Raw genomic sequence first — 18006 nt, forward strand, 5'->3', positions numbered from 1 at the left:
CCACTGCCCGCCACCCTCCCTCCCTGCTTAGCGCCTTTAAGGTGGCCGCAGGCCTCGGCCCAGCTCTGGCCAGCTGCCCCTTCTGCGCTGTCCTCCCTGGGCCCTCCCAGGCGGGCCGGCCACCCCGCACAGACCTCCCTCCCCATGTTGCCCACTGCTCTGAGCCTCCAGGGAAGGAAAGAAAGGGGGTGCCTACAGAGAGAAGGGGCCCCACCATTGCCTTCTGGGGGCAGGTGGGTTACAGGCAGGGCACCCCCGGGGCCAGTATCCTCAGGACAGGCAGGGGAGGAAGGACAGGGCCCAGCTGCACAGTCAGAGCTGAGCCTGTTGCCAGGTCCCAGGGCAGGGCCTCCCAGACAGCAGAAGGCTCCAAGCAACAGCAGCAAACACCAGGGGGTCCTCTCGAGCACAAGTACTGGGTGGCTGGAGGTGGACCCCCGTGTCCCAGCATTTGGAACAGATGTCCACCTTTTGGATGTCCCTCAGCAAACATTCGGGAAGTGCTGACTCAGAGCTGTTGCCCCCCCGGCCCCTCCCCCCTTCCCATCCTCAAATGGAGCAGCTTCAGGGCCGTGGGTGTGCCCAGGGGAGCTGGGAGCCACGGTGGAGGAGCAGGAGCCAGGGCCACTCAGCAAACTCCCTGTGGGCAGTGTGGTGTGGCCGGCCTCTGAGTCCCACAGATGAGCCTGGGTACCTGCCTTGGGCCACAGCCACACTGCCGTGGCAGGCCCCACCACCTCTGCCTGACCCCGCTCTGGACCCCGGGCAGGGGGTAGGTTCCCGCCCTGCAGGGCCGCCACACCAGCCTCACTGTGCCTGCCGGGGCGCCCGCACCGCCTGGCCCTCGCCAGGGGCCGCCGCCGATTTCACGCCCGTGGCGGGGCCCCGCGTTCCCACACCGAGCTCACACAGGGCCCCTTTGTTTGCCGCCGCCACGGATGCCGACGGCACTTTCTCCCAGGCCCTGCTCCTGGCCCACAGCATAGCCAAATGCCTTCTCCAGGCCCGGCTTGAGCCCACCTGGGCTTCGGCCTGTTTGCAAACCACCCACCCTCCAGGGGAGGCCCTGTGCCTGTTGAGCACCAAGGGCTCTGCCCACCCCCCAGCCATGCCCTCTGCCTCTTGCCAGTCTAGCCTGGCTGGGCCCTGGGCATATGCACAAAATCCATCAATGCCCAGGACAGAGGTCCTGCCCTCCTGACAGTGAGCTCAGAGCACCCTGCACACCCAGCCCTGGTGTGAGGTCCAGAGACACAGCCAGCACCAGGGACCAGCGGGCAGCCCAGCAGCTCCCCCTCCTTAAGAGGCCAAAGGTGCCCAGCAGAGCACGGCAGGCCAGGCCATGCCATCCCTGCCCCGGGCCTGGGCTCCACAGCGCCCATCTCTGTTCTGCTGGGGGCCTACTCCAGGACTCCACTGTGTCCTCACCTGCATATTGGGGAGCACCCTTCCACCCTCCGTGGCCCCCTTGAGAGCTCCTGGGAGAAGCAGTGAGGCCCAAAGGAGAGGGCTGAACAGAACCAGCGGGATCACGGCCCCAGGAAGACCAGAGCGAGCTCTGAGCTGTGCCTTTGAGGGACAGAGGTTCCCAGCCCACCAGGAGGACCCCAGGGCCTCAGGACCCTGCTCCACTCAGCCAGGGTCTGTCCCGAAGGGGGCCTGCCCAGTTTTTCCTGCCAGTATGGGCACAGCATGGGGTGGGGACACACCCCTGTGGGGAGCCGGATGTGGGGACATGGAGCTGGTGGGCGGAAGCCTCCCCAGACAAGGCCTGGCATGGGGGTCTCCCCAGCCCGAGCTCAGAGCTGCCTGCGCGGAATTCCCGGCTTGGCTTCAGAAGGAATTCAAGCCCCAGCCTGCCTGGCCTCCTGCTCCGCGCCTGAGAATCACTCCTCCTTAATTTCCAACGACCACAGCGAGTTGTAAACTGTAAAACTCTAATGAGGAAATGCGCTGTGCTTCCCCTGCTAGTGCCTCCCGGTCAATTGTTAGAGTGGTCAATAAAAATGGGTTTTACAGTTTGGAAGCCAGGCGTTTCAGAATCCCCTTCTGGCCCTGGCGCCACACCTAGCCCTGCTCACCTGGGCAGGACCCATGTGTCCCGCATGCTGGTGTGTGGGCAGCAGAGGGAGGCAGGCCGCGGTCCCGACCCTCCCGCTGCGCCCCGGCCCGGGGCTTCCTCCCGAGAGGACAGCGGAACCCCCTTCACCGCCAGGCGATAGAAGCCGCGGTGGCCGGCCGGAGGCCCCTCGCATCAGTACGGTTGGGGCACACATAGGCTGAGCCGGCGGCCATGAGGCTGCCCGCGCGCGGGAAGGACCCGCGTGGCTGAAGGCCCCACGTCAGGGCCTGGAGTTGCCACCCGCGTGGACGGTGAGCCCGGAGGCGCGGGCTGGCCGCGGTCGCCGCGCGCCTCTCCGCTCAGAGGGGTCTCTCCTTCGCCACGGGCCTGAGATGCCCGCGAACCCCCTGCCCGGGAGAGGCCGCCCTCGGGGCCACCTGGCGGTCGCGCTCGGGTACCGAGCAAGGCCTGGGTCTGGCTGCTGAGGGAACTTGGAATTCCCCGGGTGGCCGGAGGGAGAAGGGGCGGGACGACCGCAAAGAGACGCGGAGCGCCCGGGGGGCGCGCGGACGGCGGCGGCGACGGAGCTGGACCCCCCCGGCGGCCACCTGGCCTCCCCCGCCCAGGCGCTGCCGGCAACCAGCGCCCCCTGCCGCGAAGCGCGCCGCCGCCGGGACCCGCCCCCGGACCCCTGCGCACGGCACCGCCCACGCCCCGCCCCCACGTGGGCGCGGCCCAATCCCGGGGCCGCCGGCGCGCGCGTCACGGGCTGCCATTGTTATGCAAATATAAAGAAGGTAAAAGGCGCCCCGGCGCGGCGGGCGAGCTAGTGCTGCGGCGCGTCGGGAGGCGCCTTGGGACCGCGTGGGAGCCGCAGCCGAACCGAGTAGGGACCGGGACCGCGCGGCGCCGCCGTCCCCGGCCGGGCCCGGCCCCCGCGAGCCGAGCGCGCGCCCCCGTCGCCCACCCGGGCGCGGCTGGATGCGGCGGGGTCCCCGCGGCGGCGACCCCCGGCCCCGAGCGCCCGGAGCGCCCAGAGGCGGCGTGCGGGGCCCGGGGACGCCGCGCCCTCCATGCGCCGAGGCGCGCCCCGAGACAGCCGGGGGCCCGCGCCGCAGCCGCCGCCCGCGCTGAGCCCCGGCCCGGCCCGCGGCCCGCGCCCGGCGGCAGCATGAGCCAGGCCGAGCTGTCCACCTGCTCCGTGCCGCAGACGCAGCGCATCTTCCAGGAGGCTGTGCGCAAGGGCAACACGCAGGAGCTGCAGTCGCTGCTGCAGAACATGACCAACTGCGAGTTCAACGTGAACTCGTTCGGGCCCGAGGGCCAGACGGCGCTGCACCAGTCGGTCATCGACGGCAACCTGGAGCTCGTGAAGCTGCTGGTCAAGTTCGGCGCCGACATCCGCCTGGCCAACCGCGACGGCTGGAGCGCGCTGCACATCGCCGCGTTCGGTGGCCACCAGGACATCGTGCTCTATCTCATCACCAAGGCGAAGTACGCGGCCAGCGGCCGGTGATGCCCGCCGGGACCCCGGACCCCGGCCCTGCGCCCGCGTCGTCTCTGCTGTACCTTCCCGCCAACTACCTCGGTGCGCGCCCGGCTCGCAGGCCCCGCCAGAAGGCCCGCGGCCACGGCGAATACGGCGCGTGCGTCCCGGCCCCAGGGTCCGGCAGCCCCGCCGGCCGAGCGCCTCCCTGCGGCCTAGCCGGGCCCGGCCGGGCCGGAGCAGCTTCCCACGGCCCCCACCCGCCCGCCTGCCCGCCGCCTCGCGGGTGGGGGCGGGGCGCGGGCTCCAGCCCCTTTTGAAATTTGAGTCTCGCAACCAGCAAGTTCGGAATCCCGAGATACCGGATCCTCTGCGCAAAATGTTTTCTCCCGAAGGTGAAAGGCGGGCGGCGGGAGCCGAAGGCGGACTCGGAGCGCTCCGCCGCCGCCTTCAGGACCCGCCCGCAGGCCCGGGACGCGCCGATGCCGGCTGCAGCCGAGGAGCAGCCCCAAGGTCCGAGGTCCGCGCCGCTGGCGCGCGGCCGAGGAGACGCTCTGCTGTTCGCTGTTGCTGGTGTTCTAAACTATTTATCTTGTGTGTGTACATTTGTGGGTGGAGTTCGTGCGCCTGGTTTTTTTGTTTGGAAAACACTGCGTGGTCAATGTGGTTATGGGGGGTAGTGATGCATTTTTTTCTAGTCTTAAAACTAAAAACTTGAGTCTACCATTTCTTGGTTGCACTGAAAATACCGCCCAGCCTGATGGTGTTCCCGTGCTGTCCCTCCCCCTTCCCTTCTCCCCGCGTCTACCCCCCCACCCCGTTCTGTTCCCCCTCCCTTCTTCTCCCTCTCCCTCAAATCCGTGAGTTTTGGAAGCCCCAGGGCCTCTCCCCCGCCCCTCCTGGATGAGGCCACCATCCCCCAAACCGGCTTGTTTTGCAGTTTCCCCAGGATCCTGGAAGCTCGCTGGCGCTCGAGGGTGGCGGGGACACGGGGGGGTGGGTGAAGGTTCGTTACCTTTTCTAGTGCGTTCTATCATAGTTAACGGTTGCACACTTTTTTAAAAAAAGTAAATGGATTTGCCACAATTAAATGTCATAACATTTATGACAGAATATAAAATATTAACATATTTTAAGCCAAGTTTTAGGTGTATTTTTTGAATCTTGGTTATAAACCCAATTTTAAAGGGCGATGTATCCAGCGTTGTGAAGGCAACAGAGTGTACCCATATTTATATTTTTATAAAATACCTATAAGACTGTGAATCTCTTGTGCTAATGGCTGAGTTAATTGAAGGACCGTTTTGCCCCTTTTTAGCCTCCCAGAGCTTCGAGGACTCAATTCGAACCCGAAATCCTGCCGTGGGGGAGGGGTTGCGTCGAGACCTGGGCCCGGGGAGGTTCTCCTGCGTCACTTTCTGTCCTGAAAGGCGCCCTTCCTGGTTTCTGTGGCTCCAATTTTCTATGCAGCTCCACACCCCTTGTTGTTTTGATCCTGAGAAATAAAAGGGAGGCTGAATTATTCAAATTTAAATGAGGTTTCCCCTTCATGGAAGTGCTGCTGACCCTTCGTGCAGAAATGGGGAGCACTTGAGGACACAGGTGGGTGGAGGCCCTTTGTGCGTGGCTGGTCGTATTCGGGCAGCCCTCCGTCGCTTTTTATAAAACTTTGTGTGAGAAGAATATATTGATAATGTCAGTGAAACAAGCAGACATTGAAATGGAGGCACAGATTACTCCACAAGGAGTTCTTCTGTATATTTTTTCTAGATGCAAATACCTTTTTAATTATGTTAATTAATGTTAAGACTTTCTAGGCTTATATCGAAGCTGTGTGTGGGTCACGGGGTGATCACTGCTAACTGGATAAAGTTTGTGCAGCACATTCCTGAGTGTACGATATTGACCTGTAGCCCAGCGTGAAAAATTTATAAATAAATTTTTCATTGATCTTTTTATATTAAAAAAAAGTTTCTTGGTCCTTCTTGGCTTTGGCACAAGTTGCAGAACACCCTCTTTGGGGACGAGGGTCAGGCTGTGACATGGTTTGTGGGTGCTGGGTGCACAATGCTTGGCTTGTATTTGTCTGAAGACAGAGCCTGGTAAACTCGCTCCCAGCCCCACGCAACGGCCAAGCCCAACCCGGCTGCACACAGGACTCACGAGGACCCAGCACCTCCAGCGTGCCCAGAGCTGGTGTCACAGCCTCTGCTCTGTTCCCCAGCAAAGCAGCTGAGACCTCCGCTGGAGAGGAGAGTTCGGCCTGAAGCCCTGCCCACTCTGACCCGCTAGGGGGTCATGCTGGAGGCTGCCTGCTGCACAGAAGGTGTATCTTGTAAATTGGGGGGAAAGCCCATAGCTGCTCACTCCTGGCAGGTAGAAAGTCCCCTGGAGGCACCCGGGAGCTCTGGAGGCCTGCACAGGCCTGGAGTCAAAACACCCCAAAGAGCACAGACCCTGAGTTAGACGAGCGTCGGGGCCGGGCACCCCCATTCGCAAGAAAGGAGAGCAGAGCAGGATGGCTGTTGCCGGCACCTGACAGAAAGGAGCAGAGACTCTTGGTCCACTCCTGAGATGCCCTTGGGGCCCTGGGGGCCCTGTACGGGGCTGCAAGGGAGCACACCCGCCCCCAGCAAGAGCAGCCAGCAGAGAGAACTTGGAGAAGGGCAAAGACCGGGAGTTACAAGGTAACAACTTTTCAAACCCCTCCGCCGAATGTAAGGGGAATCTGCTTCCCTAAACCGCGTCCGCAGAAGGGCTGCCCTTCCCACAAACTTTCCCCACGCCTCCGCCTTCCTACTCTGCACTGCCGCCCTGTTTACCCTTGGTTTTCCAGGCGCGTTTTCCGTCGGTTACGCATTTCCTATCCTGCAGAATCGGCCTGGGAGATGGGCCAGCTCCCTGAAGCAGGCTTTGGGAAGTCTTGCCCTGGGCCAGCCCGGGAATGCCCAGCCATTGGAAAGGAGAGTGGCCACAAGAACCTGGACACGATTGGGGTAACCAGAGAATGAGGTCAGGCAGCCCCAGTGATGGCCAGGGCTATGCTGGACCACTCCACCCTTCCCCACCCAGGGTCTGAAAAACAAAGGTAACATTTGTTACTGGCATTAGCCTGCAGGTGGGTGGGGTCCCAGCCAACTGCTTGCCCCTGCAATATCCGGGAAGTTCTCCCACTGCGGAGAGGCCTGGCCTGGCACCAGGGGCCTCCCAGGCACATGGCTGCCACCCCAGGGTACTCTTTGCAGCTCCCTTAAATTCTGTCTTCTGAAAGATACATTTGACTGAGAAAGGCCTTGTGTTGCTCTTCTCTCCCGCAGGAACAAAAGGAAGCCTGCCCGGGCAGCCCTGTGGGCAGCTGAGGAGAGGAGGGCTGAGAGGGTGGAGCCCTGGAGGGGGTCTGCTTCCTCCCCAGGTGCCGCTGTGTACACTGACCAGCCCGGATGGCTGGGGACAGCCTCGCTGACCTTTCTTGCCAGGCACAGCCCTAGGGGGCAGGTAGACACACTCTCTAAAACCACAATTGTCTTCCCACCTCTGGGGGTCAGATTTATGAATGAAATCTCAGCTGGGAGGGTCCAGGTGTTGAGAGCCCAGGAGGACGGTCCGGGGACGCTGAGCACAGCCTATGTGCTTGTCCTTGTTAGGAAGCCCGGGGTAGCACATTCCTAGAAGCAGCTCAGTGGAGGGCGAGGCTGGCCACCTGTGTGCCAAGAGTGGGCCTCCCTGGCCACAAGGGGAGGGGGGCAGCTCTGGGGTATGGGCAAAAAGGAGGAAGTACCTGGTCTCTGGGTATGGCCAGGTCGATGCTGCTATGTGTCTCTGATGCCTGTTTCCCTCCTGAGTTCAGGGGCCTGTGCACACGCTTCTTCCAGGGTTTCTGTGTTCAGCAGGTCACTTACTGCAGCAGGGTGTTGGTGGGTATTAGCAGGTTTTGGTGGGTACTGACCTATGGCAGAGTTACTGGGGAGTCCCCAGCCCCCCTCCCCAGGCAGGCCCCTTTGTGGCCAGGGTGAGAAAGAAGGTCTGGGTGGCCCAGCCTACACCGTCAGCCCCGGCCTCCCAGATCTGCAGGTGTGCCTTGGAGGCCAGGTGAGGTGTCCAGCCGGGAGGCACAGAGGACAGCCAGGGTGGAGGGGCTGGCAGGTGGGGGCTGGGTCCCTGGGAACCCCTGAGAGAAAGGAGACAGTCCCGGCAAGGTCAGGGCCTGCCCCACATCCCCCGCCAGGACTGCTGGGCTCCCGTCCAACTGTCTGTCTCTGATCTGACCCCGGCTGGAGGCAGGAAGCGCTGACGTTGGAACAGACGCCACGGAAAGACCAGGAAATGCAGGAAGATGGTCAGCTAGAAAGAGTGATGTCTGAAGCCAGCAGGCGTGGGAGCCAGGACACAGCAGGCCAGAGGAGGGTGGACAGGACTTAGAAGCCAGGGAGACGGGGTGCGGGGAAGGAAGAGCGAGAAGGAGCTGCCCGCTGGGGTCTGTCCCCCAAAGGCCTCATAGCTCAGCACAGGTTGGGACAGAGGGGTCGTGGACACTAGAACACCCGGCGCACAGAGCCTCCGACCTCGGTAAGGCCAGCTGCCCCTGAAGCTCCCTGAGCCTGCGGGGAGGAGGCAGCGTCCACCTGGGCCTTGAAGGACGGGAAAGGAGGCCCCGCGCCAGGGACACCTGGGGAAGGAAGCCTGAGGCCGGGATGCGACGGCTTGGGCCACGGGAGGGGCCGTGGAAGGTCTGGGAACCTCCGCAACTGCTGCTTCCAGGGCCTCCAGTGCAGACCCTCCGGGGCTTGGAGGTCCCCGGGAGGCCTCCCTCCACCCACCCCCGCACACTCAGGCTCCACCGCCCGGAGCCGCTCCCCCAGCTGGAAACTCCCAACACCCGTCCGGCGCATTCTTCTGCCGGGCCGTCCTTCCGACCGTCCTCCGCGCGTCCGTCTGTCGGTCTTTCTTCTCTCGCCCCTCCAAAGCCGCGGCCCCCATTCATTCCCGAGGCCTCTGCCCTTTCCTCCGCGCCGTCCGGCTCGGCGAGCAGCTGCTATGCTAATGAGGGCGGGGGGCTGGGGCCGGGGTGCGGGGGGAGGGAGCCGGGCCGTGGGGGGCATGTGGGGGTGGGGGCAGCCGCTCACAAAGCCCGATCTCTACATTCAAAACCAGCCAGGCCATTCCGGTCCCCAGCGCGCCAGGCGGGGACGGTGGGGACGGTGGGGGCGGGGCCCCTGCGCACCCGGAAAGCGCCCGCACCGCGAGGGGCGAGGGCAGAGCCGAGGGCCGGGCCGAGGGGGCGCACCCGGCTCGCAGCGCCGCGCACCCACTCGCCCCAGCGCTGGGGTCGCGGCCTGGGACGCGCGGCTCGTCCTGGGGACCCCGCCCCGCCCACCAGACGCCGCCGCGCGTGGGGCTAGAGTGCGCCTGGCGCAGGTGGGGAGGGCGGTCAGACCCAGCGCGGACCTCGCCGGAGACACCTCGCCCGCCCCGGCCCGGTCCGCGGGGACATGCGAGGCAGGGGAGGGGGCGCGCCCGGGGCTCCCGCCGACCTCGCCCGGGCGCAAGGGCCGGAGCCCCCGGGTTCCCGAGCCTCGGAGCCGCCGCGGCTGTGCTGCCGCCCTGTGGCCGCCGCCCGCACTGCGCCTCGGGCCCGGCCGCGCTCCAGCGCGTGCACCCCGCACTCCGCCCTGCCCCGGACCCCGCCCTGCCCCGGACCTCCGCGGGCCTCGAGTCTTCCTACCAGCCCCTCGGCCCCAGGGAGGCGGGCAGACAGGGCGGGCGCCGGGGTCGACGGCGGGGCCATGTGGGCTTTGCTAGCTCGGGAGCGGGGCGGGGTGGGAGGCTGCGGGGAGCCGGGCCCCAATGCCCGGAGGTCAGGGGCGCCCTGGGGCAGAGGAAGCGGCAGATACCCCTTAGCGACTCTTGGCTTCTGCAGCCCCCAGAAGGACCCCCAGACGAGGGTCTGGAAAAGTGACCCCTTCATAGTCCTAAACAAGCAGTTGGCAATGGTGTGCCGTTCTCCACGCGGTCCGATGGGAAAGGGAGGCCCTGAGCCGCAACGAGTAAGTAGATAGTCAGCAGGACCACGTGGACGCGGCCAACCACAGGTCACACTTCGGATGGGAGCAGGACCCGGCGCCCATCCCTCAGGACCGCCGAGAGCCGGGCCCTCTGGGCCGCAGGTGCCGCTACCTTAGCCATGGAGCCGCAGCAGAGGAGGCCGGCGCTGGAATTGCAGGCTCGTCCTGGCTGCCCCGCCGCACTCCTCTCACGGAAGTGGCTGTGCCGGAGGCGCGAGAACAGAACTCTGTTCAGACGCTCGCGTGCTCGGAGAATGGAGCCTGGAGACCTGGTTCACACCCGCTATGTGTTTAAATGGATAAAACCCTCCTCAGGTCTGTGAGCCTCCAAACAAGGTCCCCACTGCCATCTGCTGGCCCCACAGACAAGAACCCACACAGGAATGAAGCCCAAAATATCCCATAAACTTTCCAAAGAGAAATGACAAAACTGAAATAGTAGTGGTGTCAAAACACAGTGTATTTCTCAGCCCAATGAAGCTGGGATGGGTGGCCCAGGGAGCCCCAGACTTCATGGATAGGCTTTTCGTTCACATGGCTCAACATGGCACCCCAGATCCAGCCATCACATCTGCACTCCAGCCAGCAGAAAGGAGGCAGGGCCCTCTCCTTCAAGGATGCCTCCCAAGAGTTGTGTTGCCACAGCTGCTCACATCCCATTGGCTAGAACGTGGTCATACGACCCACCTCACTGCAAGGGAGGCTGGGAAATGTAGTCTTTAATCTGTGAAATGTGCCCGCTTCAAACGGAGCCATGGAGGAAGAAGGACTAGCGATCTGGGGGGTAGGGGCTGGGTGGGCGAAAGGCTGTGCCTCCCTCGGTGGCGTCAACATCCTGGCCATGTTGTCACATGCACTTGCTGGCAAAATTCCCAAGCCATGCGCTCACAGTTTGTGCAGTGATGAGTGTGGCAAACCAGCTCAGTTAAAAATAAACATTATTTTATAGATTAGCTGAAGAATACAATGTCCCACGAGACTATGTGGCCATCAGGAAATTAACTTTTCTGACCTAATGGCCCAGGAAGCACTGCGGGCAGCGTCTCGCCCCGTGTAACGCAGCACCCGCAGAAGTGCCCGGGATCAGCCTTTGCCTCGGCGGGATCCTGGTTCCTGGTTCTTCCAAGGGCATGGCGAGGTCCCCGCTCCCTTATCTTGAGGAAAGTAATAAGTAACCCAGCTCTTTCAACTCCCAAGGTTACTTTGTCAATAAAGTGCGCCTTCTCAAGTCTTCCCCTCGGTCTCTTTATGGACTGTTTCTTTTCATTCGACTCCAGACGGAAAGAAAATCGTTAGGTTTATCATTCACATTCCTAAACGTCAACGTTAGGGTGGTGTAATTTACATGCAATAAAATGCATCCCTTGAGGGTGTGGCAAGTCTTGATAGCTGTTTACACCCATGTAACCCACACCACAATCACAATTATATAAAGATATTATTAAAGCCAAGAAAGTTCTCCCGGCCCATCCCAGTTAATTCCTCCTGCCCCAGATCACCACCCATCCGACTTCTAGCACCGTGGATTCACGGCGCCTGTTCCAGAGCTTTCTCTAAAAGCATCACGTGGCACGCGCTTCTTTTGTCCTGCCCCTGAAACTCGTCGCCATGCTGTTGAGATTTGTCTGTGTGGTTCGTGTTTCCCTAACTTCTGCAAGGTGTAGCCTCTTTTTTTTTTTTTTTTTTTTTTTTTTCGGAACTCGTAAAATCTGGCTGGTGTGCCACAAACACAGCCTCATGTTCCCGGGTGGTTTTTCAGTTGGCACACTCATCCTCCTCCAGAAAGGAACTGCGTCACGAGGACACCCTCCTGGAATCCCAGAGCGTGGCACCGGCCAGCTCTTGTGTCCCCAACAGGGGCCCCGCCATGTTCCCTGGTAGTCCGTCCCCCCTCCCAGGCACTGAGCCCAGGGACTGGAAATCCAACCTCGGAGGGTTGCAGACCCAGCAGCTCCGGTGCAAGGCTCTTCCCACCGCAGACCAGGCCTGAGATCTGGAGCCTCTCCTTTGCCAGAGGAAAGAGGAATGAACTGCCTACCAGGCACTTTGCTAGGATGAATATGTGAATGTCGAGCCTTGCAGGGCGCAAAGTCAATGCACAAAAGCCAATTGTGATTCTATATCCTGTCAACATTCAGAAAATACCACTAAAATAGCATATGGCAAAACATAAAATGCTTAACAAAAAAATTAATGAGAGTGTGTAATGAAAGATCTCTCCAATGAGAACTATAGAACATTGCTAGAAACTTTTTTTTTTTTTTTTTTCCCAGATTGAGTCTCGCTCTGTCGCCCAGGCTGGAGTGCAGTGGCCTGATCTCGGCTCACTGGAACCTCCGCCTCCCGGGTTCAAGCGATTCTCCTGCCTCAGCCTCCTGAGTAGCTGGGATTGCAGTCGCCCGCCACCACGCCCGGCTAATTTTTGTATTTTTAGTAGAGACGGGGTTTCATCGTGTTAGCCAGGATGGTCTCGATCTCCTGACCTTGTGATCCACCCTCCTCAGCCTCCCAAAGTGCTGGAATTACAGGTGTGAGCCACTGCACCTGGCCGAGAAATTCTTTTTTAAATCTGAATCAAAAGAGATACGTATCATGTTCACTGCCTAGAAGACTTGATAGTGTTATAAGTGCTCCCCAAATTCATCTACAGATTCAATGCAATCACAGTCAAAATCCAGCAGGCTTTCCGTGGAAATTGGCTAGATGATTTTTAAAATTCATTTGGAAACACAGATGTCAAAAAAATAAACAAAATAATCTTGAAAAGAGGCCGGGTGCGGTGGCTGATGCCTGTAATCCCAGCACTTCGGGAGGCTGAGGCGGGTGGATCACCTGAGGTCAGGAGTTCAAGACCAGCCTGGCCAACATGGTGAAACCCCATCTCTACTAAAAACACAAAAATTAGCCGGGCGTGGTGGCGGGCACCTGTAATCCAGCTACTTGGGAGGCTGAGGCAGGAGAATTGCTTGAACCCTGGAGGCAGAGGTTGCAGTGAGCCAAGATCGCACCATTGCACTCCAGCCTGGGCGACAAGAGCAAAACTCCATCTCAAAATAATAATAATAATCTTGAAAATAAAGAACAGGCTGAGCATGGTGGATCACACCTGTAATCCCAGCACTTTGGGAGGCTGAGGCAGGTGGATCACTTGAGGTCAGGAGTCCAAGACCAGCCTGGCCAACATGGTGAAACCCAGTCTCTACTAAAAACACAAAAATTAGGCCGGGCGCAGTGGCTCATGGCTGTAATCCCAGCACTTAGGGAGGCCAAGGCGGGTGGATCACCTGAGGTTGGGAGTTCAAGACCAGCCTGACCAACATGGAGAAACCCTGTCTCTACTAAAAATACAAAATTAGCCGGGCATGGTGGCGCATGCCTGTAATCCCAGCTACTCGGGAGGCTGAGGCAGGAGAATCGCTTGAACCCAGGAGGCGGAGGTTGTGGTGAGCCAAAATCATGCCATTGTACTGCAGCCTGCGCAACAAGAGCAAAACTCTCTCAAAAAAAAAAAAAAAAAAAGGCCGGGCGCATTGGCTCATGCCTGTAATCCCAGCGCACTTTGGGAGGCCAAGGCGGGAGGATCATCTGAGGTCAGGAGTTCAAGACCAGCCTGGCCAACTTGGTGAAACTCTGTCTTTACTAAAAATACAAAAACTAGCCAGATATGGTGGCAGGTGCCTGTAATCCCAGCTACTTGGGAGGCTGAGGCAGGAGAATCACTTGAACCCAGGAGGCTGAGGTTGCAGTAAGCTGAGATCACGCCACTGCACTCCAGCCTGGGCAACAGAGCCAGATGCCGTCTCAAAAAAAAGAAAAAAAAAGGGTTTGGATCTTTGTGTGTGTGTGTGTTTGTATGTATATATGTTTAAATGTGTTTATGTATATGTACAGGTATTGTTATATGTTGTATGTAGCATGTTACCAAATTGGCCTATAAGTAAATGGATACTCATAAGTTAAGTCCAAATGTCTATCAGGTTCACATGAATTTTATAATCTTTGGTAAATAAAATGTTTTTTTATTTGTTTGTTTGTTTTTGAGACAGAGTCTTGCTCTGTCACCCAGGCTGGAGTGCAATGTTGCCGCCTTGGCTCACCGCAACCTCTGCCTCCTGGGTTCAAGCGATTCTCCTGCCTCAGCCTCCCAAGTAGCTGGGACTACAGGTGCGTGCCACCACACCTGGTTAATTTTTGTATTTTTGGTAGAGATAGGGTTTCACTATGTTGGCCAGGCTGATCTTGAACTCCTGATCTCATGATTTGCCCGCCTCAGCCTCCCAAAGTGCTGGGATTACAGGTGTGAGCCACCATGCCCGGCCAAAAATAGTTTTTAACTTATTGGTAAAATAAAACTAGAAATATCAGGCTGGGCACGGTGGCTTATGCCTGTAATCCCAGCACTTTAGGAGGCTGAGGCAGGTGAGTCATGAGGTCAAGAGTTCAAGATCAGTCTGGCCAACATGGTGAAATCCCGTCTCTACTAAAAATACAAAAATTAGCCGGGTGTGGTGGCAGGTGCCTGTAATCCCAGCTACTCGGGAGGCTGAGGCAGGAAAATCACTTGAAGCCAGGAGACAGAGGTTGCAGTGAGCCAAGATTGTGCCATTGCACTCCAGCCTGGGCGACAAAGCAAGACTCCATCTCAAATAAATAAATAAATAAATAAATAAATAAATAAATACATACATAAATACATATATAAAAATAAATTCTGCTTAAAGCCAGGTGTGGTGGCTCACGCCCGTAATCCCAGCACTTTGGGAGGAGGCAGGAGGATTGCTCGAGCCCAGCTGTTTGAGATCAGCATGGCAACATAGTGAGACCTCGTCTCTAAAAAAATTTTTTAAACCTGGCCAGACGTGGCACACGCCTGTGGTCCCATCCACTTGGGAGGCTGAGGTGGTAGGATGGCTTGAGCCCAGGAGGTTTAGGCTGCAGTGAGCCATGATTGCACCCCTGCACTCCAGTCTGGGCAAAGAGAGAGACCCTGTCTCAAAAAATATATATGTGGGGACCGGCGCGGTGGCTCACACCTGTAATCCCAGTACTGAGGGAGGCCAAGGTGGGTGGGTCACCTGAGGTCAGGCATTCAAGACCAGCCTGGCCAACATGGAGAAACACTCTCTACTAAAAATACAACAATTAGCTGGGTATGGTGGCGCATGCCTGTAATCCCAGCTATTCGGGAGGCTGAGGCAGGAGAATCGCTTGAACCCGAGAGGCGGAGCTTGCAGTGAGCCGAGGTCACACCACTGAACTCCAGCCTGGGTGACAGAGTGAGACCCTGAAAAAAAATAAAAAAATAAAAATGAAACCCACTAACTAGGTTTTGTTAAAGATTTACAGGAGCAAGGGCCGGGCATGGTGGCTCACGCCTGTAATCCCAGCACTTTGGGAGGCCAAGGTGGGCACATCATGAGGTCAGGAGATCGAGACCATCCCGGCTAACATAGTGAAACCCTGACTCTACAAAAAATACAAAAAAAAAAATTAGCCGGGCATGGTGGCAGGCGCCTGTAGTCCCAGCTACTTGGGAGGCTGAGGCAGGAAAATGGCGTGAACCTGGGAGGCGGAGGTTGCAGTGAGCCAAGATTGCACCACTGCACTCCAGCCTGGGTGACAGAGCGAGACTCCATCTCAAAAAAAAAAAAAAAAAAAAAAGATTTACAGGAGCACTGTGACCTGACCAAGGACAGAGAAGTGGCCACAGCCTCCTCAGACCCTCGCTGGCACCCAGATGTGTGTGGTCCTCGGTCCCCTCCTGATCCCAAGCCCTGCACATAGTTTCTCCACATCCCCCACCCCATGAAAACCCTCCTGCCAGCATGGAAAATGTAAGATACTGGTTCAGGACACTAGGTCTCCAGGTCTCCATCTTCTCGGTTTGCTGGCTCTCCAATTTCTTTTTCTTTCCTTTTCTATTTTTTTATTATTTTATTTTATTTTATTTTTTAAGAGTGAATCTCATTCTGTCGCCCAGGCTGGAGTGCAGTGGTGCAATCTCAGCTCACTGCAAGCTCCGCCTCCTGGGTTCACACCATTCTCCTGCCTCAGCCTCCCAAGTAGCTGGGACTACAGGCACTCGCCACCAGGCCCGGCTAATTTTTTGTATTTTTAGTAGAGACAGGGTTTCACCATGTTAGCCAGGATGGTCTCGATCTCCTGACCTCGTGATCTGCCCTCCTCGGCCTCCCAAAGTGCTGGGATTACAGGCGTGAGCCACCGTGCCCGGCCCAAATATTCTCTTCTTGTAAGGACACCAGTCACATTGCACCCTGATCCACAGTACTCATTTCAGCCTTAAAAAGGAATGGGCGGCTGGGCGCCGTGGCTCACACCTGTAATCCCAGCACTTTGGGAGGTCAAGGTGGGTGGATCATTTGAGCTCAGGAGATCGAGACCAGCCTGGGCAATGTGGCAAACCCCCATTTCTATAAAAAAAATACAAAAATTAAGCAAGCATGGTGGTGCACACCTGTGGCCCCGGCTGCTTGGGATGCTGAGCTGGGAGGATCACTTGAGCCCAGGAGGGAAAGGCTGCAGTGAGCTATGACTGTACCACTGTACTCTAGCCTGGGTGACAGAGTAAGACCCTGTCTTAAAAAAATAAAAATTTAAAAAAAAGAAAAGAGGCTGGGCTCGGTGGCTTACACCTGTAATCCCAGCACTTTGGGAGGCCGACACAGGTGGATCACCTGAGGTCAAGAGTTCGAGACCAGCCTGGGCAACATGATGAAACCCTGTCTCTACTAAAACTACAAAAGTTAGCCGGGTAAGCTACTCGGGAGGCTGAAGCAGAAGCATCACTTGAACCCGGGAGGCAGAGGTTGCAGTGAGCCAAGATCACGCCACTGCACTCCAGTCTGGGCAACAAGAGCGAAACTCCTTCTTGAAAAAAAAAATAAGAAAAACTACGATGCTCTACGCTCATCCTCAGAGGCAGAAGGGCAGAAATTGCCAGCTCACACCCCCGGGCAATGGCCACATGCTGGAGCGCCTTCCATCCCCGTTCCCTTTCCAGCCTCCAGAAACTCCACGAGGTCCTGGACATGAGTCTGCATCTCTTGGGAGGTGCTGAGTGGGTGTCTCTCCCTGAGCTGCACTGACACCTGCTGGAGGCTCCGACGGCCTCAGTCCACGAAGGCCCCTGGCAGGGACTGCGCCTTGTAGCTCATCCATCACCAGCTCCACACAGTCAAAGACCTTGTTCTGGGTCAGGTGCAGTGGCTCATGCCTGTAATCTCAGCACTTTGGGAGGCCAAGGGGGGCGGATCACCTGAGGTCAGGAGTTCAAGACCAGCCTGACCAACATGGTGAAACCCCATCTCTACTAAAAATACAAAGTTAGCCAGGTGTGGTGGCACATGCTGCAATCTCAGCTACTTGGAAGGCTGAGACAGGAGAATAGTGTGAACTCAGAAGGCGGTTACAGTGAGCCGAGATTGCACCACTGCACTCCAGCCTGGGCGACAGAGCGAGACTCCGTCTCAAAAAAAAAAAAAAAAAAAAAGAACACAGTCTGGGCCAGGTGTGGTGGCTCAAGCCTGTAGTCCCAGCACTTTGAGAGGCCAAAGCAGGAGGATCCCTTGAGCCCAGGAGTTTGAGACTAGCTTGGGCAACATAGTGAAACCTCATCTGTACAAAAAATGAACAAAATTAGCTGGGCGTGGTGACATGCACCTGTAGTCCCAGCTACTCGGGAGGCTGAGGCAGGAGGATTGCTTGAGCCTGTTGCTATGTGTTTGAGCAATGTGCTATGATCATGCCATTACACTCCAGCCTGGGCAACCGAGTGAAACTCTGTCTGGAAAAAAAAAAGTATACTGTAGTTTCACTTCAATTTCAGAAATTCTGACTTTGGTTGATCCTCTGAACATGTAATCGCAGACATTCAACCTGATAGTGCAACAAAAACTGATCCCAAGCCTGAGGCTCTGAAGAAACCTCTGCTATGGATTCCTTCATCTCAACCACAGGTATTGCCAGAAACAAATCTGATGCTTTTTCTTTTGGGTATTCAAAACATTTTTGTAGATTTTCATTGCTTTCCATTCTGTCTACAAAATGTTTCAAATCTTCAGAAAGAGAAGATACATTGGCTTTAAAACTTTCAAGGTGAAGCCAGGTGCGGTGGCTCACGCCTGTAATCCCAGCACTTTGAGAGGCCGAGGCAAGAGGATTGCTTGATCTCAGGAGTTCGAGACCAGCCTGGCCAACATGGTGAAACCCTGTCTCTACTAAAAATACAAAAATTGACCGGGCGCGGTGGCTCACGCCTGTAATTCCAGCACTTTGGGAGGCCGAGGTGGGTGGATAACGAGGTCAGAAGTATTCGAGACCAGCCTGGTCGAGATGGCGAAACCCCCTCTCTACTAAAAATACAAAAATTAGCCAGG

General features: G+C 57.7%; 1 protein-coding gene across 1 annotated transcript; it reads left to right on the forward strand.

Annotated features, from left to right (window-relative positions):
- Nucleotides 1–2863: 2863 nt before the first annotated feature.
- On the forward strand, nt 2864–4814 carry NRARP (NOTCH regulated ankyrin repeat protein). Its single transcript, XM_034929640.4, has one exon. The coding sequence runs from the start codon at nt 3234–3236 to the stop codon at nt 3576–3578; it is 345 nt and encodes a 114-aa protein (XP_034785531.1). The 5' UTR covers nt 2864–3233; the 3' UTR covers nt 3579–4814.
- Nucleotides 4815–18006: the final 13192 nt, after the last annotated feature.

This window comes from Pan paniscus, chromosome 11, assembly GCF_029289425.2.
Source record: "Pan paniscus chromosome 11, NHGRI_mPanPan1-v2.0_pri, whole genome shotgun sequence".
Classification (NCBI taxonomy): domain Eukaryota; kingdom Metazoa; phylum Chordata; class Mammalia; order Primates; family Hominidae; genus Pan; species Pan paniscus.